Raw genomic sequence first — 26,143 nt, 5'->3', positions numbered from 1 at the left:
GCCACTTAGAGCTACAGCCTGGTCCGGAGAGGGGTGATGGCAGATCTGAGAGCGGCAGCTTCCCGGGCTGTGCGGTGGCTTTCGCTGGGGCATCACGCGAGCCCTCAGTGCCTAAATGGGACCAGAGGGGTTCCATCCGTCCCTGCTGTCCCATTGCAATGGAAGTGGTGCCTTTGCAGGAGCCGGAGAGCTGGATGTCCTACCTGCAGATGGCAGCGCTATTCACATCTAGCTTTTAGATACGTGGCTTTCCTCCGGAGGGCATGAATCTGGATGAGTGCTCTATTTTCTACTCTCCCCCCCCCCTCCCCCACACCTTCTGTCTTTCTTCTACTTCGGGTAATAGCCAATAAATTAAACAACAGGTTTCTATTTACAGGTGATCTCCGAAGTAGTTTACAGTTCATTCTGAAATGTAGCTCTAACATCTTCTATCTGCTTCATACACTCACTTGTTCATAACACCTGTGGCATTCATTGTTGATCGATGTTTAACTCAATGCTCTGTTCTATCGAAATGTGATTTTTACATAAAAGCTTGGGGAGAAAGTATAACCATGACACTGAAAGCAAATGTTCTTTACTTTCGAGATGTATGTTTAGATAAAACTGACTTTTAGCAGTGCAACTATGAATAGCTATCTTTTATTGAGTGTCTATGTGATTCAGGTGTTACGATAGGTAGTTTATAGAATGCAAGCAGCAAAATGTGTTTAATCAATGGGAAAAGATCTCTACTACAGGTCGCTCTATGTTCTACAGAATGAGTGGTTGGAATAATTCAATAATAGGACATTATTTGAATTTGAAAATTTTCAAAATCATCTTTTGCATTAAGATAGTACTTGCCGTATGATTAGAGAGTAACTTAAATATTATATTCGCGAGTAAATTGAAAAGTTTCAAACATTTGATAAAGTCCACAGAATAATTGAGTTAAAAACAACTCATTTTCTATTTGTATGAGTATTTTTTAGTAATTATCCTTCTATAAAAAGGTTTTGAGATTTGATTCATTGACCTCACATAGTCATGGATATTTCGTTTTAAAACAGAAAATCAAAATAGGCATTTAATGTCAGCCCTCCTGCTCCCCATATCTTCTCCTTCTGGTCCTCTGTTTCCAAGCTGCTTATGGCAATAATGGATGACCCCCCCCTCCCACCTCCTGCCCTATAACCTACAGGTTCAGTTCTGCAGCTGTTTGGTCAATCCTGACCTCGGTAAGAAAGCTTATCAACAGTGTCAATACCCCTGTGTTCCAGAGTGCAGCACAGTTAATCAAAGATCCCTAACTGGGATCTGGGACCCAGCTGTGGCAGCTTTGCTCCTTAAGCCTCCTTAGTGACTTTCTGGGCCATGTTTACCCTCAAATTATAATATTCCCTTCCCATTCTCATCCCCATCTTAGATAGGATTGAGAGTCTGCCATGGTCTCCACCTCTAAGTTCAGCCTGATTATCCAATTTAGTACCTGGGAGTCTTATCATGAATACCCATGAGCATTCTATATTCTGCATGGACACACCTGTTCAATTACCACTTACCTGCCCAGTGGCTGAGTACTACCTCTATGATAAGGTCCCCAACATGGGTTCTTCTCTTACAATCAGAAAATCAAGCCTAATGAGTACATGTAATATGTCAAGATTATGCGGCCAGAAAACCCAACTTCAGAGAAAAGATATACCAAGAACTATCTCTGAAAGAAGTAAAGTCAATGGCCAAGGTATATTCCCAGATATCCATCATCCATATGTTTTATTCCAGCAACTCTCCCCAAACTTTTAAATAACTTTTAAACGATGTTACACACAATAATTCTTACTTTAAAACCATCGATTTTAGACTTACAATTCTAGAAGAATTGTTAAGTTTACTTTAAGCTGTTGAACCAAAGGAAAGTACAAGTGTCATGTACGTCCCTCTGTATCCACCTCTATATCCAAAGGCTCCATGAAGGCAGAAAGTGAAGAAACATAATTTGTAGATTGGCTAAAGCTTTGCTTTTTCTTTGTTTGATAAACAGACTTCCTTCAGAAGAAGGAAGACATGATGTAGTCACTGCTTTCTTCTAGGGACCTTTGTGTCAAGAATCACTTGGTGTCAGGAATCACCTGGGATCTTTCCCAGTAAAGGTGTCAGAAAAATTACCAACTCCTAACTATGGTAACTTAGAGTGAAACATGTCTTAAGCAAATGAGCAATGCAAATGCAGAAAGGCACCATAAGAGTTCATGTGCAACTCACATCTCGTATGCTGATTGTTGCTTGCATCACCACATTCCTGGGAGCACCATTGGGGCACTGGGTCTTGCCTGCCTGTGCGGTAAAATCAGGGTGCATGGCAAGATCATTTTCTCGGCATCTGTTAACAGATCTTAGGCCAGGTCACCAGTCCTTTGCTTCCCCATCTGCTCTAGAAGTCCCTACACTTATGACTAACTCTTGCAATATGACACATGATTAAACCACAGAAGCAGAATTTGTGCTTCAAGAATTTCAGTTTTAGCTGTATATTCACATCACTTGAATGGTACTTCTTACTTCCTTCCAATATAAGGATTCACAGAAATGTAATAGTGCAAAAAATTTAAACATATTCTAGCATCCAGGAGTTAAAATCTAGTACATTCTCTTGAAACATTTTTTCCCCCTTCAGAATAGAGCTTTCAAAGTAAGGATATGAAGAATTCAGATGTTTTCTTATATCTTTTTTGTAAGTTGCTAAGATGGAATAATAGAGTCGCATATGGGTTTTTAACTTTTCAGGTATTCTCAGTAGTTAAAAAAATTCTCAGAAAAAAAGCAATTTTTGGTATTATTCAGAGTTTTCTAACCTTCTCTGTTATATATTGATTTTAAGCTCTTTTCAGCTTATATATATAAGTGAGGAACACGAAAGTAGTAATAAATCCACACAAGGAATGTACTTGACTGAGATAACAGATTTTGCCTGATTTGTTCCCCCTATAGGGAGGTCAGATGAGCGGATAAAGACACTGAATGGCTCAATGATTAAGAACAAGTAGTGAAAACATCTTCCCATCCTGTGCTGTGGACGTGTGTAAAAGCAGAAGACTGTAAAGACCAAGCTTAAGTGGGTAACTCAAGGTCAAGAACCAAAAGAAATGTGTCCACATGAGTTAACAGCACAAATAGGGCCTGCCACAGGCACTGGGAACCAAGGGGAGGACGGAAGGAGGGAATCTGAAGGGGAGGGGGGGAGGAAGAAATCTGAAGACCAGGCAAAGCATGATAGGACAAAATGTGTGAGTAGTACAGCATCCTGAACAAAACACTGGGCACATTCATAAGACTTAGGATAAAAAAAAAAATTACTACTCCTACTACTCCTTCCCTTACAGACTAGAATGGGTTAAGTTTTCTTAGATTTTGGTAGAAATCCTTAAGGTCATTTTTATATTAAAATTTATGAAATGGGAGATAGTCCTTGTGTTGGGGTTCCCCAAGACCCCCTTAGGTTTGGTGATTTGCTATGTAAGGACTCACAGGACTCATGGACTCATATATATATATGACTTAATATACTGTCATACCCACAACCAAGGTTTATTGCAGTAAAAGGATTGCAAAGTGAAATCAGTAAAGGGAAAACATGCACGGAAAGAAGTCTGGAGGAAACCAGGCAGAAGCTTCAAAGACTCTCCCAGTAGAGTCACTGAGTATGTGCTTAATTCCTAGGAAACATTAGACTCAATGCCAAGGGTTTTCACTTGGGAAGGGTCATGTAGACCCCCTCCGCCATTCCAAACTTCCAGAAGGAAAGCAGGTGTTTGGCATAAACCACATTGTTTCAATAAACAGTTTAGGTGCAGTGAGTCACTTTTATCATTTAGGAAACATTTTACATCAGTGCAGGGAACTATTTACCAGCCAATTTCCTAGGGGCTCCAGGGAGACTGTGGCTATGAACACAGCTCTATCTCGGGCAAACTCGCTGTTTGCCTTCTGGCTGAGTGTGATGGTGGAGCTCACCTTTGGCTGCTTCATCACCACCTTCAAAGACAGGAAGCCAAAGGGCAAATCTTGCAAGCAGGTACTTCTAAGGATAGAAGTCTCAGACCTGTTATATTAACCCTTGTACACAGTTCCCATAACTATTTTCCCGTTTTATTTCCATTCTAGATATGTCTGGCTCCATTTGCCAGTGGGTATCTAGAAACTTTTCTATAATAAGGATTACTCAAATGAGTTAAGGAAGATAATAAACCTCACCAGGCATGGTCTGAATTTTCAGATCTTACTTATCCTAGGGCTTCAGTGGTCTGAATATATTGTAACAGGGTAATTCCCCAAAGCCAACCTTGAGGCTGATTGCTCAGCTGGCACCAGCATGCCTGGGATGTATGTGGGTTCTCCAGTGACTAGATGTTTACCATGGCATGTATGACATATAGTTTCAACAGTGCATTTCTGAGTGAACTGGAGGAGGCCAGAAAGAGCAAAGATGATTAGGTTCTTCAACTAAGAAAATGCCAAAAGCTTCACTAGCAGCCTCTCACTTTCCTGGAAGCATAGCATCTAGGTGATGTGAGCAGAGAAGCTGGACATCAACTGCCTAAACTATTCAAAGAATCCCAGCAAATTTGGATGTCTTTGATTGTCTACGGAACATGGAAGGGCCCCCTCGATCTTCATTTTCCTTGGGAGGGTGTGGTACAGATCCTCAGGAACCAACGGTCTCTGGTATAATGTCTGATATCCCCTCAAGGATGCTCAATAAACTAGTCTGGCATGTCACGAGGAGTAGGCAGCAGTCATCAAATGAGCTAACTCGTCATGCAGGCAAATAGTCAAGTGCACGCAGGACCAAAGACAGTGGTCTGAATGACCAGATTCAAAAAGCAAATCTGAGACAGGAGGGCCTGGGAATGGAGAACCAGAGTGTAAAGCCAAGAAGCAGGGCCATTATGTATTGATGCCTTGCTAATTAAAAAATTTTCTAGGGTGCTGTAGAGCAATTCCACAGTAATTATCTCCTTTGATCCTAAGAACCCAGTGAAGCCATTCTTTTAGTTATTGGAAATACCCCATTAAATGCAAATATTTAAAATTGGTAACATCAATTTTAAAATAAGTTTAGTCTGCAGTTGGAAGGCAAAGCATTACTAGGAACTGGACTAAGGTTGGACGTGGGAAGTAAAGGCAAACTGCTTTGGGGAGCTGGGATGTCCTCTCTTTCTCCATGTCCCATACCCTCCAAAAATCTGTTCGAACTTTGACCAGATTTGACAAAGGGGAAGAGTTTTGTGAAGTGCTGCTTCCAAACGCGACGCCTCAGAATGCATTCCAAACTACCTTGCCTTGCTGCTGGGTTTCAGTGCAAATTAATAAAACAGTAGCGCTCCAGAAGCCTCAGGGCTGACCACCAGGCCGAAGGACCAAGAAAGGAGGGTGGGCGAGCCAGGGGGCTGGGAGGAGAGGAAGCGAGGACAGGGGGCCGGTCTTCCGTGGAGAAACCCCGCCCCTCCCTGCTCGTCGCTGATTGGTGGCGGCGATAGGCCGCGAGGGTGGGTGTGTCCCGGGAGGCGGGTACGCGCGCGCGCTGGCCCGCGTCGGAGGACCGGAAAGGAGGCGGGGCCGCGGCGGCGCGCGCTCCCGGAACGCGCGCGGCGCAGGCGGCGCGGATCGCAGGGAGCCGGTCCGCGGCCGGAACGGGGTCCCGGGTGTGCGTGCGGAACGGGGCTCGGGGGAGACGGTCGCGATGAACACGGTGCTGTCGCGGGCGAACTCGCTGTTCGCCTTCTCGCTGAGCGTGATGGCGGCGCTCACCTTCGGCTGCTTCATCACCACCGCCTTCAAAGACAGGAGCGTCCCGGTGCGGCTGCACGTCTCGCGGATCATGCTGTGAGTGTGGCCGAGGCCCGGCCGGCGGGCGGGCGCCTGGACCGGGCCGGGGTGGCCGCCGAGGCCGGGCCGGCGCGCCGGGGGCCGCGGGCAGGGCGTCCGCGCCGGCCCCGGGGCCCCCGCTCCTGAGCGGCCGTCGCCCCCCGAGGGCGGACGGCCGGTGGACGTCGCGGGCTTCTCGGCTTCCCCTCGAGCTCCCGCCCCTGCACCGCGGATTCCCGGGCTTGCTCTTAAATTTTAATTTTGAGTGTTCCTCAGGCCAGTGCCTCCGCTTCCTTCCTGTTCCTCACTTCCCCCGCCCACGCCCGGCCAATGAGGGAGCAACACAGCAGCGGAGCCGCGCCGCCGCCCGCCCGGGCTCCGGGGCCGCCGGCTCGGCTGTGCCGCGTACGGCCGCGCTCGGCCTGTCGGACGTGCCCGCCCCGCTCCTCGTCCTGCCTCCTCCTGGGCGGCTCGTACTCGCGGCCGCTTTGAAGTTGGCGAGAGGGGAGGACGCGCCGAGGGCGTGCGCCGTCCTAGCCCCCGGGCCGGCGCCTGGGGCATTTTTTAAGAGTCAGCCGCTTGAAGAAATCTGCGAAAATGCCCCAAGTGGGATTTCAGAATGACGTTGTCATTTCGTTAATGCCTGTTTTATTTTTCCTTGATAATTTGTGTTCGCTAGCACTTTTTTTTTTTTTTGATACGGGGGTTTTTTTTTTTTTTTTTTTTTTCCCGGTTCTCACATCTTCTCTATTCCGTCTTGCATCAAGTTCACTTTCGTCTTCAGCGTTAGTTGTCTTGATTTCTTTGCCGGAGTCGCCGACAAGCCCGTCGTCGAAGAGCTACCTCTGTTGTGAGGGGCTACTTCCAACCCCCCCCTCCTTTTTTTTCTTTTCCCCCTATTGCTGGTTGCTAGATACTGGTTTTTAAATTCAAATAGACACGGGCGCTGTTAGCTGTTGTCAGTCTTGAGCAAGTTTCTTACCGTCCTGGGCCTTAGTTTCCTTTTGTCTAGAATGGAAATAATGCCCAACTCGTAGGCTTGTTGTGAGGATCATTTGAGATAATTATGAAAAATCCCTTGTCGGACCTGCCCCGGACACACGGTGAGCACCCAGTAAATGGCGGTGCTTATCATCTCGGCTTCGTCTCCCCGCCACCTGTGGTCGTCCGTAAGCTTCCACCCCGCTGCCAAATTGCTTTACAGCAGTGTCCACACTGCCTTTGAGCGGTTTTCACGCTCCCCGCCCCCTCCCCCCATTTTGCTGGGGATGCTCTTTTAAGGGTTATGCGTATAGCTACAGACCTAATTTTATACTGGATTAAAATTTTTATCCTCTCTTCACACTTACAAGTTTCTCTGATTTTTACTTGTTTCTTTGTGGGATTGCCCTTCCACCTGTGCCTCCAACTACATCCTTTCTTTCACTCTAAGGAATTATGTGAATTGTGTGCCGTTGTGTTTGACGGATGGTAAAACTTCTATCTTTATTTTTAGAAAAAATGTAGAAGACTTCACTGGACCTAGAGAAAGAAGTGATCTGGGCTTCATTACATTTGATATAACTGCTGATATCCTTTAAGAAAATACTTGATTGCTTTCTCTGTAGTGGGATCATGATAGACATGTTGTTTAGTGATTTTGGGCAGGGGCGGTGAGTCTGATTTTCCCCTGAGTCAACCAAACTTTACAAGTTTCTATACCTATGTTTTCATGGGTAAAATAGTCTTAATACCTCCTCATTCTCACCTTGAGAAAATTTATTTATGGATTTTTCAGTTATTATTTTCTGAACCGACTTTAGATTTTTCACAGAAACGTTAAATAGATTGAAAGCTTTAAGAGAGTTTGAATCTATATTTCAGGAAGAAAAAAATAAAATCAGGTCATTTGGATTATAGAAAGAAAAATGTTACCAGTGCTCAGCCTTCCTAGATTGAATATTTCATGTACAATCCCAAGTAATATATCCATATTTTATGATAGCAGAGAGAAACATATGTTAAAAAAGTGAATTGGCATCTGTTAAGGTTTAGAAGGTCATTATCAGAATGATCATTGGTAAACCATACTAGAATTTTGCCATCATAGTTTTTTTATAAGTACTTTTATAATAAGAGTCAGAGAAATCTTAACATTTAAAAGAGGTGCTTTAAAATGGGGATGATTTAATATTTTCTCTTTATCTTGAGTTTCCACCGTTTGATAACTCTGTCCATTTTGGCCAATTTAATCTTCTTTTAGGGTCTTAGATTAATGTCTTGGCAGCGTTGTTCCCTGCCATGTCTAGTCTGATCACACCTGCCTGTTTAAGACCTCAGGATTAAAATTGGCGGTGGTGATTGCACTGTCGGAACTTCTGGAAAGCAGCTATCAGAGCAGTTGAAGCAGATGACGAACCCGGGGAGTTTACCTGATCTGGCTCTTTACGGCCATGGAATTACTTTAACCTGATTTTTTTAGAAATAAAGTGTTGGGTTTAGAAGTAGAGTAGATATTAGTTCTCTAGGTACTTTTTTAGGAAATAGAGTGTAACTGTCAGAAGAGTCCTATGGGAAACTTGGTATGTCTGCTTTTAAGTCTTCGTGTCATTTTAAAACAATCTAGTAAGAGGGAGTTTGGATCTCTTAATGGAAGTAGTAACGTTATCTGGAGAATTATAGTGAAATTTCCTGACATCTCAACTACTGTATTTATATTTCTCAATCTCATCATTTATAGTTTAGCCGGATTTTGTAGTGCTGCTGCTAAAACTTGAAATTGGGCCTGTTTTTATAAAGAGCTCTCATAGACTTCTCAATTCTACAACAGTGATTCTTAGTAGATACTCATCTCTAAAAGCAGATTATAATGACCATGTTGCTATCAGTATGTGTAAATGCGTGTAATAAAATGACTTAGCCATTTACATGTAATACTTAATAAAATCCAAACACTAACTCAGTTCATTTTGCGGTGACATGGGTCTTGTAATTAATCCTTGTGAATTTTTTTTTCACTCTGATAAGCTGATGAAATCAAATTGATGTTCAGCTGCATATTCTTACCAAAGCACTTCGTGGACTGAGACATTTTGATCTCTACTGGCATGTGTCCAAAAGCAATGTGAACAATTTATTATACTTGGTTTAATTACATGAGCTGGTTCATATTTGCCTATCAGTAAATGTAAATTGTGATGATTGGTTATACTTTAGAACTTCCATGGAATTGAATGTGCTTGAAAGATTAAATCCTCTTTCTTTTAGACCTAGTTAATGTTACAGAAAGCTAAATTTTGTATTGCTCTGTTATTTTCTTATTAAATCATGGTTAGTGACGCAGGGGATGATGCTAAGAATCTCACTGATGTTTTTTTTTATTTTGAAATGAGCTGGATTTTATAACGTATTTGTCTTTTATATATTTTTATTAAATTAGTGTCTCAGTATGTTTCTGGGCCACCTCTCTTTTTTTTTTTTTTCTATTTTAGTATTAGTATTGCTGTGGATAATTAAGAATAAGATTGGTTTAAAAGTTGTATGCTGCTTTATGATTTATATATTCCTTAATTAGTTTACATCTAGAGAATATATTTGATTGGAATGTTAAGCAGTTGTTTCTTTATTTATCAGCAGAATATTCAACAAAAAATAATGTAAGTATATATAGATAAATAGATATATTTTAATAGACCTTTAAAATCTCATTCTTTATGAAAGGGTATAAATCTTATATGTTCAAAATATCTGACGTGAGTAGTTTGGTAAAAATCACAAGCCTCTGGAGAGGTGACTACTAAGAAAACATCTCCTTTGATTGGTAGCCTCTTTTTTTTGTTTGTTTCTGTAGCCCTCTAGTATTGTGGTCCCCAGAATGGGGTGCATGCAGGGTAATCCATAGGTATATAAAGAAAATCATTAGGAGTTACTATTTCTTCTCTTACAGAGCTAGTGAGAGTTGCCAGTTTTTCAGTTTGTTAGCTTTTTACTTGATGTTAAGATGGAGTGGCAGCTTCCAAGCTCCTGACATGTCATACTGAAAACGAGAGGGCTAGCTATATATTTCGGTGTTTAAAATAAAAGGGAAAGAAGTTAAACTTTATGAATACTTGCAATATGGACTGATGTTGATACCCTCAGTCCCATAGTCAGACGGTCGCATGTCTCGGACAACGTGCAGATTCTCTGGGGTAAGAGGAGGAATTCTGCACGGCACAAGGTTGACCATTCTGCATGCATTTATTCATTCAAGTTCAGCATTTTGGAAAGTTGTGCAGGGTAATCCAGTTCAGTGGGTGATGTTACCTAGTTTTAAATAAACGAATCCTCACAAAATGGAAAAAACGGCTTAAAAAGATTCCTGCAAAGAAATGACACATTGAAAATAATACGAATGGTTCAACCACGTGTAAGCAGCAGGAGGGCAGCGGAGCCGAGGTGTGTGCCCTCCACAGCTGCTCAGCCACAGTAAGGGATTGGAGAAAGGAAGTTCTAAGAAAAAGTTGGCTGAGAAAATGCAACATTGGTCAAGAGTATTATTTGAAATGCAAATTTACATTCACTGTCAGTGATGATATATCATCTAATGACAATAGTAATGTGTACTACGCACATAATTTATAAATAAAAGTGCGTATTTTGGGGTTTGTGCTCAGAAACTTTGGAGACCATTTCCAGTGATAAGATCAGAAAGGCTGTTGTTGAATTATGAGTCTACTAAGAAATGGGGATGTGGAGTTGCTGCACGGGAGTGGGATTCTTTAAACTAAAGTAGTCCTTCCACAGCTTTGATTGGAGAAAAGATGGCAAGGTATTTGGATCAGCAAAATCTGTGACCTGTGTTTACAACTCTCATTACCCGTATATGTAATCAAAAACTGGAAAGATAACAAATTTTTGAATCCTGTCAGATTATTTTAAAATCCGCCTAAATATTTGTATTTTTCTTTTGATGTGAGCTGTTTTGATAGTCTTACTAAACCATATATCTACAATTAACATCTCCATCTGTTGGGAAATACTTTCCTTTGCTTTGGAGTTGTATGGGATTCACAAATTTTAGGACTTAAAAGTAGTCTTTTTAATCATAAACTAGAGTTTATCAGAAATTTTGTAATTAAAAGCTACTAAACTATTAGATTAAAACACTTAAAATTATTAATTTGTCATTGAAATTTTTTGGTCCAGTCTGAGAGCTTTTGTTGCAGATGAGAGTAAGGATTGAGATACTTATGTAGAATGTCGCTAAAACAGAAATCCCCTGAAAGTGTTAAGTGAATGAGTGTGATAAATGAATTAAAATAGGAAGGTGAAATCCATGGAATTAAAATGTGTTTCTGTGTTGTTTTTAGCTAAAGTCACCCTCATGTTTGTTATCAGCATGGTCTAGAGGTAACTTGTAGATCGAGATGAGTCTACTTCTGTATTTTATTGGAACTGTATTCACTTTCAAGGGATGAAAAATTAATCAACTTTATCTGTTGATTGGCTTGATTGTTAACTGGAATTTTTAGTACTTCAATTCATTTTACATTTATTTTGAGCGTGTCTTTTATGCCAAATATTTTGTTAGGCACTAGGATTATTGGGTTGAGTAAGTTTCGATCCCTGCCCTTGAGAATCAACAAAATGTTAGAAAGAACATAGAGAAAAAGCTATTCTGAAGGTAAGAGTAATGACTGTATGCACAGATACCATTCTACAAATTATCCACATTAATATGTCACCTTCTTGGCAACAGGTATACTTAAATTTTACTCATGATTCTGGTTTAGCCCAGTGTGACTAGTAAGTTAATACAACTTGGAACTTGACAGATCACTGCTTCGGTGAATGAATAAATGTACATAAAAAGTCATTTCACTTTGGCATATCTTAGATTCTATGTTCTTCCCTCTTGATGTTTCTGTTTAATGTTAGAAAGAGGCTTTAGGGTGAAGATTTGAACCTTCGTAGAAATAACGTGCCCGTTTCTTTTCAGCAAATGTAGTCACCACACGCTGAGCAACTGGCCTCACAGGGTAGTAATAATGGATGACAGCTTAATAAGAACAGATTTATTAGGATTAATAGTGGTCACAAATGTGTTTTCTCTCCATTTTATGCCCCTCATTTTCCAAACAGAACTTGTTTTTGATATGTCAAAATAGCGGAGTAAAAGAATTGACTTCTAGAATGTTCCATAATAAAACAATGATGCAATGTAACGTAAAGGAAAAATATTTAGAAGGCTTCATGTCTTTAGTGATTCCTTGATAATTTAAAGACCTTGGAGATACATAAATATTCACGACCTCATCTGGCGGCAGAGACCTGAATCAACAGCGTGATGGAACAGGAATGGTTGTCTCAGTTTCTCTGACACTATGCGGAAGGTCTCAGAAGTTTTACAGAGAATTTAGGAGAATGCTTTCTTTCCTTCTGGGGATTGTAATCCCTTCTGTTTCTCCAAGGGCCTCACTCTGGAGTGCACATGGGTCTAAAACCTTGTAGTAAGCTTTGAGGGCCCTAAGTAATACAGTTGCTTTAGCAAAAGCAATGATTTCCTTTAGGGAAGTAATCTTTTGTCCCAGAAGAGTTCAACTTCTTGTATCTATCCACTTGTTATTATTTTGTATGCTTTTATTTTAGCAGTTCCCTCAAAATTTATATTCATTAATGTAAATTAAACTATTTGTCTAGCACCGCTTTTAATTTAAGTGACAAAGATACAATTTCTGATGAGATATCTAATTAATTTTCATTTTAATATAGGCTCTGAACCAGGTTGTCCTTTGGGACAAGATTGTTCTGCGAGGTGATAATCCAAAGCTGCTGTTGAAAGATATGAAAACAAAATATTTTTTCTTTGACGATGGAAATGGCCTCAAGTGAGCAATTCTTTGTCATTCTTTGTAGTTTTTGTTTTAAAGAAAGTGATTAGAGGGTAAAAAGGGGTAAGTTGAGAGAGAAGAAATACAGATCTGAACTGGAAAGATTGGGTAGAAACACTGCCGGAGACACGGGTCTAAGATGAGCGCTCCGTTCTCTCGCAGTAAGTGAAATGGCCCGCTCACACCGAGAAAGGCCCTTAGCTGCTTCCACTGTGAGGTATGCCGGGGGCCTGGGCTTGCCCACCTGGAGGGAGGAGTGCCGTTGGCAAGGGGCTCGTTCTGGAATGGGAGAAGTAGTCAGGGGGCCCTTTGGGAGGGAAGAGCGTGTCTGTGTGGGAGTTGACGCTGAGGATTTCCAGCTGTGCATGCGTAGCTTCTCTGAATCCCCGTTTCCTTTCATGCACAGCGAAGGACTTAGAATAACTGGGATTTTGGGTCATTGGAGCTCCTAAGCTCTGTGAGTAAACACTGGAAAGGAACTTAGGGGAGAGCTGTTGTAACCAAACCCCTGGTTTTGCAGATGAAAAATTGGTGGCCATGAGAGAGGATTTGTTCACGGTCTAGATAATGAGAGAATTCGATTTCCAGTCAGTGCCTTCTGATAGCTAGCTCAGATCTCTTTCTGTACTCTCTCTCTGTTTTCCTCACTTAAGCTTTTTGGCCCATAGCTCTAATAACTGTCACTGTGAGTGAGTTCAGATAGGTCATTATGGGATGCCTGGATTACAAAAGACTTGAGAGGACTTCTGTTGGTAGATTAGGATTCCGGTTACAAATAGCTGGTTATGAAGTATTTGAACCCCGGTGCTTGAGTTAAAATGTTTTTGTTGAACTAAAAATGTTTTCTCCTGACATCTAATAAACATGTTTATTCTATCTTTTTATAGGGGAAACAGGAATGTCACTTTAACCCTATCTTGGAACGTTGTACCAAATGCTGGAATTCTACCTCTTGTGACAGGATCAGGTCACGTATCTGTCCCATTTCCAGATACATATGAAATAACGAAGAGTTATTAAATTATTCTGAATTTGAAACAACATATTTTTATACTTAATGAATCATATCTCGTTTTTCTCTTCCCTTGCATCTTCATTTGGTTGGTACTTTTCTTTTTTGGGGGGGTGGTATAAGAACTAACATCAAAGGCATATTTGAAGGGAAAGGTTAATATGCTACTTAATTTTACAAGCAAAACACACACAAAAAAGGCCGCCAGAGTGGAGTATTATAAAAATAAGACAACTACATAATAAAGATTTGTCAAAAATTTATGAGGTATTCCCTATATGTCCATGATTCCTTATGGAATATACAGTGAGCATGAAGAGTGGTTAAAACTTTTAGGTGCCTGTGGAGTTATAAGAACTGTATTTTAGGCCTTGCATTCATGCAAGTTCACATTGGGTGTGATTCAGAAGTGGACATTCTCTTTTTGGGTATCTCTCATTACTGGAAAAATTAAAATGGTTATTTGTAAGACACCTGGTTTACAAAATAGCCAAAAGTGATGGAATTTTATTCCATTTGTCTTGGGAATGCCCCGTTATGCTTGTTTTTCTTACAGGTGACTAGCAACTTTCTCCACTTAAAGACTAAATACCTCTTTATATGCTATAAATCATTTTAACTCATTTTAAAGTCTTTTAAGTCAACCAAATACGTGTGTCTCAGTGCTTTCTCTAAAAATGTTCCTTTGTATTATATCTTTGTGTGAATTTTTAGCATTGCCATTGAAAGTTGAAAATGTTTGCATGGTTTACCTTCTGAGTTATGTTTGTTCTCGTGAGCATGCCTAGTACCACTGAGTGGTAATTATTTAAAATTTTCTGTAGGTCCACATTTTAATAATTATTGGGTAATAGTAATCTTACTTGGTGCGCTTTTCCACTTACAAGCACTCTCCTATATTTTACTATGTGTTACCCCCGATAATCTAATGAGGTAAGTAGTACAAATGTTAGCTCTTTACAGATGAAGAAACTGAAACCTGGAAATTTATTGAATTTCTTTGAGGTTGCATAGCTAGCAAGGAAGGGAGTTAAAACTTCACTCAGATTCTCTACGCTTATCCTTTCTCTTGTAGCTCAGATTACAGACTAAACAAAATTTACTTACAATTTTCATTCTGTTTTATGTTACCCTGGACACCCTCAAGCTGCCAACAACTTATGTAGAGATAATATCTCATTTCCTTCTCTGCATAAATTAATTTTACATATGTTAATAAAGTAAGAGAATCCAGATGTATGTAGAAATGACTTAGAGATTAAATGCAGAATAATACATGGTTGAATATATGATCAAATTTAACGTGATTTTTTTCTACACTGAGCAAATAAAACATTCTCAAGGAAGCAACTACAAATCAATTACCCTTAAAAGTAAGACCAAACACTCTAGTTACACTATCAGCAGTAACCAAAAAGGGCTAATGTTTTCCAAGAATAGGTTTAAGCTAACAGTTGTTGTATTTACCTCATCGGAAATACATCATTTAATTATGTTGGTTTTAACAGCTGTTGTATGTGAGAGCATGTGTTTCTGTCAAAGGTCAAAGCTGCCGTATCGTGAATACCAGCCTGGGTTTGGCTCCCAGCTTTTCATTAAACTGTTCAGGGTCTCGGTTTCTTTATCTGTAAAATGACAGAGTTGGACTCACTAACTTAAATAGTGGTTCTTCTATACCACACAAGTCTATAAAATTCATGGTATCTGTCCAGCAGAGAGATTGAACAGAAAAGCACCTTAGTAACGGGAGGGCAAGAAGATGACCGAAAGACTAACACATAACTGTTGTGTGCTGATTTGACTTTATCTCTGTTAGATTTTATACCCAGAACATTTAACTTTGTACAAAAATGACACATGGAAACTTAGTCTCTGTAGATGTCAAAGCTGAAAAATTGGGTACGTGCATTCAGGAAGGCATGCACCTGATGGGGTGCGGGTGGTGAGCGGATCCGTCAGTTTGCTAGAGATGAATGTTGACATTTACTTGAGTTAACGTTTACCTGACAAGCCCACCCGTTTTTTTGAGTTGGGTGAGGAAGAGGAGTAGAAAGGCCCAACTAGCACAATGGTTACATAGTTTTTTTTTTTTTTTACTCAACTTCAGAAAACTGCTCAGGACGTGAATGCTCCAACACGGGAATAAGAAACCTCTGTCTCAGGAACTCATTTTTGGGTGCACACAGCTTTGTTGGTTGACCATGATTCTACATGAGAACAGATGGCCTCGTGTTCAGTTTGATAAGCATATCATCTACCTTTAGTGTCAATGTTTTCAAGAAGTCTTGCAGAGTCTCCACACAGACCCAAGGCTTCAGACTTCCAGAACCCTAAATTATTAGAAATGTCTGAGCCCAGACATTCCCAGGATACTAGGAAAGGAGAACAATTGCAAGATACTTACCTAAAATACTTACGGTGAGAAATGAACTAATCTTAAATGTGCTCACCTACTCCTTTTCCTCTAGCAGGTTAACCTAGACAAGCAGCTCTGTCAGTATTTTTTATTTCCCCAATTGATGACGCTTGGTTTCTTTATGCTTCAAGGCAAATAATAGAAAACTTCAGAAATTCCTAAGGGTGTAATAGGGAAGTGGGTGATTTCGAATTTCCTTTTTTGAATTGTTTTCCAGTTCTTTGATGGGGTCTGGCCAGCCTTGTAATAGCACTAAGAGATGGGCTTTAAGGTTATAACGAACATTGTTTTTCACTCTTCTATCTAAAACTTAGTGATGATCTAAAGCTTTGGGTCTTGGAGGTGTAGGTTATTGGAGGTGCTATTTTACAATATTTTGAATTTGACATGAAATGGGTGTAGGGGGAACTACCATAAGCTGTGACCTTTGGTAGTAAACAACACATTCCTTTCAGGAGCTTTCCTTTTAGCAGAGAGCCTGTGGGCATTATCTGTGACTGCCAGTGGTTTAAAGAGATCGGTTTCAAAAAGTTGTTGCGCGTTTTGATGCAATTTGGGAAATTGTTTACTTCACAAATAACAGATTCATAAGAAAAAATTCATGAAAATACTGAGGAGATGTTTGAGGATTTTCTTAATTGCAATAAACAGCATTTTTTTCTAATGAAAATGAATTTTGTTTACGAGTAAAAGTATGCATTTTAAAAGACTTTCAGATTTATGCTTTTTATGTGAAGCTGCTGAGCTAAAAGAAAATGGATGAAACCAAGTCTAGTAAACTTAATTTTTTTTTTCTTTTCTTGCCTTTTTTTTCCTTTTTGTGGGGTGGGGGTGGGGGGGGGAGGTGCTTTCCATCTAAAATATCTTCTCCAGACACTGAATGCTCTTCTACTAGACTGTAAGCTCTTTGAGGGCAGTCTTGTTGGATTTCTCTTTGTATCTTGCCCAGCGCCTAGCACAGTGCCCTGCACGTCATAGGCGCCTAATAAATACTGATGATGAATGAAGTCCTTGTCTTTATAATGTGGCCAAACCGTGGGGGTTGCTTTGCAGTTGACACTCTTCTTCCTTTGTGAGTCCTGCCATTTTCTTTCTTTCTTGAGCTCCTGGTGATGTTAGATCTGACTCTTCTTTCCTTTGGAGCCCACTTAGACTGCTCAGTTGTGGCAAATGCAGCTCTTCTGTTCTAGACCCAGCTTGCGGTCCTAAGAAAGCCAAGGGATAGTGCCTGGAGGAGGAGATTGATGCGTAAAGGGCTTACAAGAAAACCACAACATAGACCTGACTTTTAACAACCTCGAGGTGCATGTGTAGCTCATGAAGAGATGGGTCAGAAATACAGCTGCGTCCGTCTGAAAGTGCAGTTTGCTGAGCTTCTACCCGTGTGGGCAGACGAGCTGGCTTGGCTGAGGTTCTCACATCTGGCCAGAGGGGCTGCACTGAACCTACGGAGTTGGCGAAATTTCACTTTTCCTTTTTATATCAGAAGAGAGAGGAGTTTCTAAAAAGATCTAGAACGTTTACCAGGGGAACTCAAGACAACCAAAACAGTAGAAATACTCCTTTAAGGGTACAGAATCAGCTGAGTTGAGGGTCTTTTTTTTTTAAAACCTAAGTGTATGTTATCTGGGATGATAAAAGAGGTCAGCTATTTGCTTTTGCTTTCTCCAAACCTGGGCAACCCTGCGTCAGAACTTTGATCTTTAAACATTTGCCCTTGTACTCTTTCACCTTCCTACTCTCCAGGTGGTAGGTTAAAGCAAGGATTCCGGGCGCAGTAAACCGTCGCCTGATTAATGAGTTATCCCTACAGAAGGAAAACTTACTTTAATAGGTGTGCCCTGCTCTATCTGAAGAGACTTCAAGCTTAAAGTAGCTTCTCAGCTGGGCCTTTCCTTTCCACTTGAGGATAGCAAAGAGGCCTTTCCCTTTTGGGATGTGTGTAGTTGATACACATCCCCCTGGTGCATCCGTTGTTGGAAACCAGCATCTGGGAGGAGAAAAGTAAAGGTCCTGATCAGCACTGGATGCCTGAGACAGAAGTCTCTGCTCCTTCTAAAGGCCACCACGTCTGCGCCCTTGGCCCCACTCCCTTGTAGGCTCGGAAGGGCTATAACCTACCTGGGAAAGGAGGTGAGTACAAAGGGCTGGAAGGGGTCTGATGGCTGTGGGTCTGGAGGAGGAGGATTTTCACATGCTCCAAGGGGTTCGAAACAAGGTCATTGGGGCTTAGAGTGAACTAGGTCCCATTAGAAGAGGCCCCCAGGTTGTGTGAGTGTGAGAAGCTTAGGGCTTGTCCCATTGCTGCAGCCTCCGCTGCTGCTTTTAAGGTCCCCCCCAACTGTGGGGGCGCCTGGGCGGCTCAGTCGGGGAAGCGTCTGCCTTCGGCTCAGGTCGTGATCCCAGGGTCCTGGGATCCAGCCCCGCATTGGGCTCCCTGCTCCAAGGGAAGTCTTCTCCCTCTCCCACTCCCTCCTCTCTGTGCGCACTCTCTCACCATCTAAATAAATAAATAAATAAACTAAAAAAAAAAAAAAAAAGACTGCGCACACTCTAGATCCATAAAATCTTTAAAAAAAAAAAAAAAAAAAAGACTCCCTGTTGCACTTTTCTGTATAGACAGAGACTATAATACTGAGTGGGAGTCCTGTTCGCCTCTTAGAAGTTTACAAATGCTCTTCTGTTGGGAGAGGCTGATTGCTACCTGATTGTTGCTCTCAGTTCAGCATTTGAGAGCTCAAGTACTCTATTAATTAAAATGACACTAACTGTTGTAATAGATGAACATCAAAGTCTGAGTAGCTCAAGAAAATAAGAGTTCATTTCTTGCTCTTGCAAGGAGCCCGGATGGTGTTAAGACAGCTTTCCACGTGGTGTGACTGAAGGACCCAGGTGCGTCCCGTGCTAGGACGGCCATCCCGGGGCTCACAGCCCTTCAACCTGGCTGATGAGGGTTGGGAAAAGTGGAGAAATCTTACCTGCTTAATTAGCTTGGCCCAGAAGTGTCACATAACCAGCGAGTCATAGATTCCAGGGGTGAGAACTAATTGCAGGACCATTCAGAGGTGCAAGGGGCATCGGGGAAGGACGATGTTCTCTTGGGCGGTCACTTCTCAGAAACAACTATGAGATGGGGCGAGGAGCATAAATCTTGCACAGCTAGTTCTCTGTCACATTTTGCTTATGCTCCCCAGCATCACCTGACCAGCACCCTGCTTGACCCATTGATTCTTTTGAACATTTTATGTATTTTGGGGGTCTATCTTATCTATAGTGTCTAGGCATTTGGGATTTTCTGAAGGTGAGCATATTAGGTTTTAAGAGTTAGGTTTTAAAGCAACTTATCAGGCATTTAGAGTTACCTGACAAACCTAATCTTACTACCTAGTATTCCCTCCTTAGAGTAGTTCTTATTTTTTGAGTTTCAGTGAAGGGGTACCTAGTTTTTTTTTTTTTCCCCCCCCCCCCCCCCCCGCCGGTTGCTGCTATTTGTATCACTCAACGCAGTTCAGATATGCAGAAGATCTCCCAGTGAATGCTGCTCAGAGCTCTTGCCCAACTTTTATCTGGTGTTGTCCCTGCCATTTGGACTTGGAAGAGATACCTGGGAGTCAGACTACTGAGTACAGGTAATTATAAACAGTTGAGAGCCCCAAAGCTGCTGGGACGCCGTAGCTTCCATATAAGGAGCAGAAGCAAAATTTGCTTGACTGAAAGCGCACCAGCCTGGAACACGTACACACACAGCTCAACCACCACTGACCACCGTGCAGATCCTCCAGCCCGCCAAGCAGGTTCCTGTTGCGTGATCAACACACGTCTTTATTCCTCTCCCTGGATGATTTCCTCAGATCCTCCCCAATCCCTTTATCTTTCTCATACATAATCTCATCGGCTCCCTGATATAGACAAATGTACATATACATCAGTTTCATGACCGGGAGGGCTATGTTTATGTTGTTTTATCCATATCTCTACATAGGGGACATTTAATACATATTTATTGAATGAATTAATGAAAAGCAAGAAAATGAGCGTGATGAGTAACTTTTAGTTATATTTGCTTATACAAGTATCTCAGTAATATCACTTGATAATGCTTAATATTAAGTAATGTTAAATAGAATAGGGATTGGGAGTAATTTACATTTGAAATGAGGCAAAGGACAATCAAATTCTTTTAAGTTTCTATCTTTTGCCTGCTTCCATTTTTAGTTGGAGAAAAGGAACACGGAAAAGTGCATGAAGTATTTGTATGTAGTTCACTGGATAATTACAGAGCATGCACCTCCGTAACCACTACCCCAAGCCTTCCTCCCCTACCTCTTCTGGATCATGACTTCCTCCCTCTCCAGGGCCTTCACTTTTGTGTCCTCAAGTTTTACCACCTGCATTGCATCATATTAGTTTTGCTGTCATTAGGAACAATAGCAACATCTCAGTGGCTTACAAAAACAAACATGTATTTCTTGTATTGATGAGAGTTTATGGTTTGGCTTAGGATATGCTCCTCATGTCTTCATTCCAGAATCCAAATTGAGAAGGACCGTTCCCTTTGAAATAGCGAACAGCAGGAGAACAGCAAGAAATTCTCAATGCCTCTTGGAGCCTCTGGTTGAATGTGACAAGCTTCATGTCTACTCATTTAATTGGCTCAAGCATGTCACATGGCAAAGCCTTTGCCCCAAACTCAAAAAGGTGGAAATGTAAATTCAATAAGGAAATAGTGCAAGTCTCATGCATTTCGTAATCCTCTTGTGGGGAAAGGGGAGGGGATCCTTGGGAGTAATGACATAATTTATCACACATCCCTAAGCAATATAATTTAGTTTTGCTTGGTTATGAACATAAGTGAATCTTACCATTGGAATTTTTTGTGTCTTGCTTCTTTGGCTTAGTAAGTTTGAGAGATTCATTAATATTTTTGTGGGAAGCTGCAGTTCATGCATTTTCGTTGTGTTGTAATAGTTGTAATATAGTAATGCATGACAGTCCATAGTCTGCAAAATTTCTTCATCTGTTCTCCTATTGATGGACAGTTTCTGTGAGTATTCCTACGCAGGTAGCCTGGTGGATATGTCTGTGTTTAGGAAAGAGATCTTCGAACATTTTTGCTTACATAGCATATAGAAAATGGGGGGGAAAAATAAGAATCACGAATATTATTAGACATCTAAAAGTTTTCATCTTGTGGGCGCCTGGGTGGCTCAGTTGGTTAAGCGACTGCCTTCGGCTCAGGTCATGATCCTGGAGTCCCTGGATCGAGTCCCGCATCGGGCTCCCTGCTCGGCAGGGAGTCTGCTTCTCTCTCTGACCCTCCCCCCTCTCATGTACTCGCTCTCTCTCATTCTCTCTCTCTCAAATAAATAAATAAAATCTTTAAAAAAAAAAAAGTTTTCATCTTGTTAAAATAGTAGAAAAGATGTAATTTTTGGCACATTATAAATATTAACATCTTAAAGTACAAGCTGTTATATTACTTTAAGAAATGTATCTAAATATATCAAATGGAATAGAAATACCATAATGATTGATAGTCACAACCATTTATCTAATGAACAAATCTTTCCTTAATGTTAAAAACTTTATCATTCTTTTTTCTTCTTAAAACCATATTTACATTCCTTTTCCCCAATAAAATTTATCCTAATGGGTATTAGTACAGATAGTTCTCTTTTCAAAAGTCTTTTATTGGTAACTCTACCACACTTCTCTGCAGTCAAAATATGTATGCAAAATCTTACAGAAAACCTCAGCTTCTGCAGGTCTATGTAACAGAAAGAGTTATCAGCTTTGAAGTCAGAAATATCTGGGTTTGGATTCTGGTTCTGTCACTTTCCAGCTATGTGAACTTGGGTAAGTGATACTTTCCTAACAGAGTGACTTGCCCACACATCAGGTCTGATGTGGACTGAGTTGTATGTGCCCGGCATGAGTACGTGTGCTTTGCAGAGATTAAACTCCCCGCTAAGTGAGTTCACAACAGCTCTGTGAGGGAGGTGCTATTGTCATTCCCATTTTAAGGACGAGAAAACCGGGATCGACTTGCCTGAGGTCATGAGGGTGTTTAGTAGTAAAGACAATATCCAAACCCTGGCATCCGCACCAGAGTAGAAAGCTCCTCCATCCAGCCTGCGTTGTCTCCTCAGAAACATGGGGATGATCATAACTTTCTTTCAGAACTGCTGTGAGAAATAAATGTGTGCGGGAAAAGGAACTTCTAGTATTCTTGGCATATAGCAGGTTTTTATTATTTCTATGAAGTGTTGGGCATGTGGGGGGGGGGGGGTTGAGGGAACAAAGCTAAACAGTTCACAGACTTCAAAGTGTCTCCGCAAAGAGAGAGTTTTTTCTCTTACATATAATTATAGAACAAGTTAGGTAGTTATTTCACTTGATGCAAAGTAGTGAGTCTGCTCCAGTGTTTTTCTAGTAAAAATGGAAAAAGACCAATTTCTTAGTTCAATCAGATAAATTGACTTATTAATGACCATGAAAAGTATGGAAAAGTTTACCTTCATTTTAACCATGTGAAATAAAAAGGACCAGAAAAAAAAAAAAAAAAATCAAGAAGTAAAACTTTGGCTGGAAGTTGGTGTGCAAGACAAAATGCACCAACCAATGAAGGAGATGATTTTCTTCTGCCCATTGCAATTGGGAGAACATTCATTTCTGCAGAAGAATGTCTCAAAAGGAAGAAGACGTGGGGTTTTAGAGAGGTGAACAAGGAAATTATGAGCAAGGGTGGAAGCCTTTAGTTCTTGGAATGTGTGGGGGAGGTGATCCCTGGAAGTTAGCTGCCTCTCAGAACTTCAAAGGTAGTGAGATTTCTTCACCACTGCTTCCTTCTGGGAGCATAGGACTCAGAAAAAGCTCAGCACTGTCCTTGGTATTTGGAGAGCGAAGAAAACTGCAGATTCGTCTGACAGCACCAGGGGTCCTTATCCAGGAAGTGACAGTGGTTAAGGTAACATGTTAGAAACCTCATCAGGAGACTAAGATGAGGAGTGTGAAGCACAGCTATGTCACATGATTTATAACTTTCAACTTAAAATCGATCGTTCACAAACCACTGGCTCTTTACACTTGGTTATATCACAGCAATAAATTCAATTAAACCAGTATTTACTCAACATCTTTGGAGCTTTGGCGCCCTCTGGTGGTGAAGTTGGGGAAAACAAGTTATAGTTCAGCATTTCCTGCTGCGCAGGGTGGCTGGTGAAGGTTCACAATTTACAACACTGAGGAGCGTAAAGAAAAATTACCCGTGAGAACGTGCACTTGTCAGTTCATTTAGTCTTACCTCACATAAAAATTGCTAAAATCTTTGAGTGTTGAGGCAAGAGGGAGCAATATCTAATCTCATAAATTGAGAGAGGACTCAAAAACCAGTATCATGGAAAGAAAAGTACAGATCTTTGAGAGGTCCTACCAGAAACCAATCTGTTTTATCACATGTGTGTGCACAGTGCCAATAAATCCCCTCTCACTGAAACGAGGCAAGTAAATTTTAAAACATCACTGAGGGGTGCCTGGGGGTCTCAGTTGGTGAAGCATCTGACTCTTGGTCTCGGATCAGGTCATGATCCCAGGGTGGTGAGATCGAGCCCCCTGTCAGGGTCTGCACTGAGCGTGGAGCCTGCTTAAGATTCTCTCTCTTCCGCTCCCTCTGCCCCTCCCCACTCCAAAAAAATAATTAAAAATAAAAATAAAATATCATTGGAAATTAGATTAAAAACAAACCCACTAAGGGTATGCAGAAAGAGGTATTTTCTGGGCACTCTGAACTACGAACTGTCAACAGTAGACACGTGTGAAAGCATTTTACTTTCATCCTTTTTATGGTCTTAGGTTTTAGAGAGAGCTCCTTTCAATAGCATAAAGACGGGTTTTAAAAATGCAATCTGAAGTTCTCTACCTTTTCCTCGGTGGTTATATGAATGTCAACTTAATTCGACTTACTCTCTCTTCTTTGTACTTTACGTATAATCTATGCTTATTTTCTATGCTTATTTTTTCCTCTTGTTTTATTTTGAATTGATTGAGACTTTTTGTTTTATTTAATTTTTATTTAATTTTTAATTCATTGATTTTTAAAAAATCAGGTAAACCATGATATATTACCATGCATATGTAACAACTTCCTAATGATTCTTAAATTGATACTTGGGAATGTAAAGTCCAAAGAAATCCGTGAGAGCTGGGGTTTTGTCTCTGCCCACTGCTATATTCCCAGCAGCTAGAAGAGTTACAAGCGTGTGTGGGCCTATGAACACTAGCCATTTTCACTTGCTTGTGGCCTACATGCTGTTGCTGTCCATCATTATCTATTTATTTTTTTAAATTTAATAACATAAATGTGATACCACCCTCATCATCACTACAAACAGCTTTGTTTAGATTTACTGATATATTTACCAGTTTCTTTTTGTTTTTGTTTTTTCTTTTTTTAAGATTTTATTTATTTATTTGACAGAGGGAGACACAGCGAGAGAGGGAACACAAGCAGGGGGAGTGGGAGAGGGAGAAGCAGGCTTCCCGCTGAGCAGGGAGCCCGACGTGGGGCTCGATCCCAGGACCCTGGGATCATGACCTGAGCTGAAGGCAGACGCTTAAGGTCTGAGCCACGCGGGTGCCTCTATATTCACCGATTTCTTGACTGACCATTACTTCGTGCTTTTTTTATCTTTCTGAAGTCGGTCTGTTCAATGTTCCTTTGATGAAGGACTGATGTTTGCTCTTAGTTTTTATTTATCAAAAAATACATTGTTTTGTCTGTGTTGTTAAAAAGTGTTGCTGGATGATTGATTCCAGATTGGCTGTTATTTTCTCCCAACACTGTGAAGATTTTTGCTCTAGGCTGAATTCTTCTGTTGAAATCCTAATGCCCATGTGATGGTGTTCAATGGGCCTTTAGGTGATTAGGTCTCAAGGACAGAGTCCTGTGAACGAGATTCGTATCCCGAGCCCCTGCTGCCGTGTGAGGATACACAGAAGAGTCAGTTACCTAGAAGGGGCCCCTGATCTCAGACTTCCAGCCTCCAGAACTCTGAGAAATACGTCTTGGTTATTTGTCAGATATCCAGTCTGTGGTGTTTTCTTGCAGTGGCCCTAACAGACTAAGCTGTATTATTTCTCTATCTTCTGCCTTGTGTTCTAGCTTCTGAGAATATACCTGTTAGTCTAATCATTTTATCTTATTCTGCATTTTCTTTGTGGCTTCTTGTAAAATCTTCTCTGTGATAGAAATTGTATTTTCTGTGTCTGTGGATTCGTTTATTTTATGGATTCTGGAAGACTCCCACTAATTGTCTTTTAAGTACTGCCTTTCTCCTCTCCCTGTGGGATTCTGGTAGACATGTCACACCACACCCTCTCTTCCAGGGCTCTTTAGCTTTTCATTCATGTTTTGTTCTCTTTGTTCTCTCGTGGTTTATTCTGGATATTTTCTTCCAATCTGTATCTAGGTCACCAATCCTCTTTTAATCTGTGGCCAATCTGCTATTTAACCCACCTATGGAATTCTTATTTTCTTTCTTAAAGTTCTAATTTGTTCTTTTATAATTTCCATGATCCTTTTATTTTATTTTTTTAAGATTTTATTTCTTTATTTTGAGAGAGAGAAAGAACGTGAGTGGAGGGAGGGGCAGAGGGAGAAAGAGAATCTCAAGCAGGCTCCACGCTGAGCAGGGAGCCCGACGTAGGACTCGATCCCAGGATCCCGGGATCATGACCTGAGGGGAAGGAAGATGCCCAACGACTGAGCCATCCAGGTGCCCCTGAAGCTAGCTTATATTTTCTTAAGGGCTAGGAATTTGTTTTACTTTATCTAGGATTTTGTCATATGGCCACAGGAGGGCCTCTTAGAGGACCTAGTTCAATATGATGGCAAATAAAGATGTGTAGGAGAAAAAACTTGCTGGAGCAAAAATAGAGCCCTTAGCAACTTGTATGGAGCCGTTGATCTGGTAAATGCATTTTTTTTTCTCTTTTTCTTTTTCCCAATAAGCA

The 26,143-nt window shown here is 40.9% G+C and overlaps 2 protein-coding genes across 2 annotated transcripts in view; one reads left to right on the top strand and one right to left on the bottom strand.

Annotated features, from left to right (window-relative positions):
• Window positions 1-5,846, bottom strand: part of ASB5 (ankyrin repeat and SOCS box containing 5) — an 80,044-nt gene extending 74,198 nt beyond the window's left edge. The window contains exon 1 of the mRNA XM_032413708.1: window positions 5,797-5,846. The gene's annotated coding sequence lies outside the window, so the exon portion shown is untranslated. The remainder of the gene's footprint in view (window positions 1-5,796) is intronic.
• On the top strand, window positions 5,610-14,365 carry SPCS3 (signal peptidase complex subunit 3). The gene is made up of 5 exons (XM_032413709.1): window positions 5,610-5,871; window positions 7,349-7,422; window positions 9,412-9,488; window positions 12,586-12,701; window positions 13,592-14,365. Exons 1-5 carry the CDS (start codon window positions 5,729-5,731, stop codon window positions 13,722-13,724), a joined length of 543 nt encoding a protein of 180 aa, XP_032269600.1. The 5' UTR covers window positions 5,610-5,728; the 3' UTR covers window positions 13,725-14,365.
• The last annotated feature ends 11,778 nt before the right edge of the window (window positions 14,366-26,143 follow it).

The sequence above is a fragment of the Phoca vitulina genome, unplaced genomic scaffold (assembly GCF_004348235.1).
Source record: "Phoca vitulina isolate PV1807 unplaced genomic scaffold, GSC_HSeal_1.0 scaffold15, whole genome shotgun sequence".
NCBI lineage: Eukaryota > Metazoa > Chordata > Mammalia > Carnivora > Phocidae > Phoca > Phoca vitulina.
Note: the sequence above shows the minus strand (reverse complement) of the source record. Positions and strands in the feature narration are given on the sequence as shown.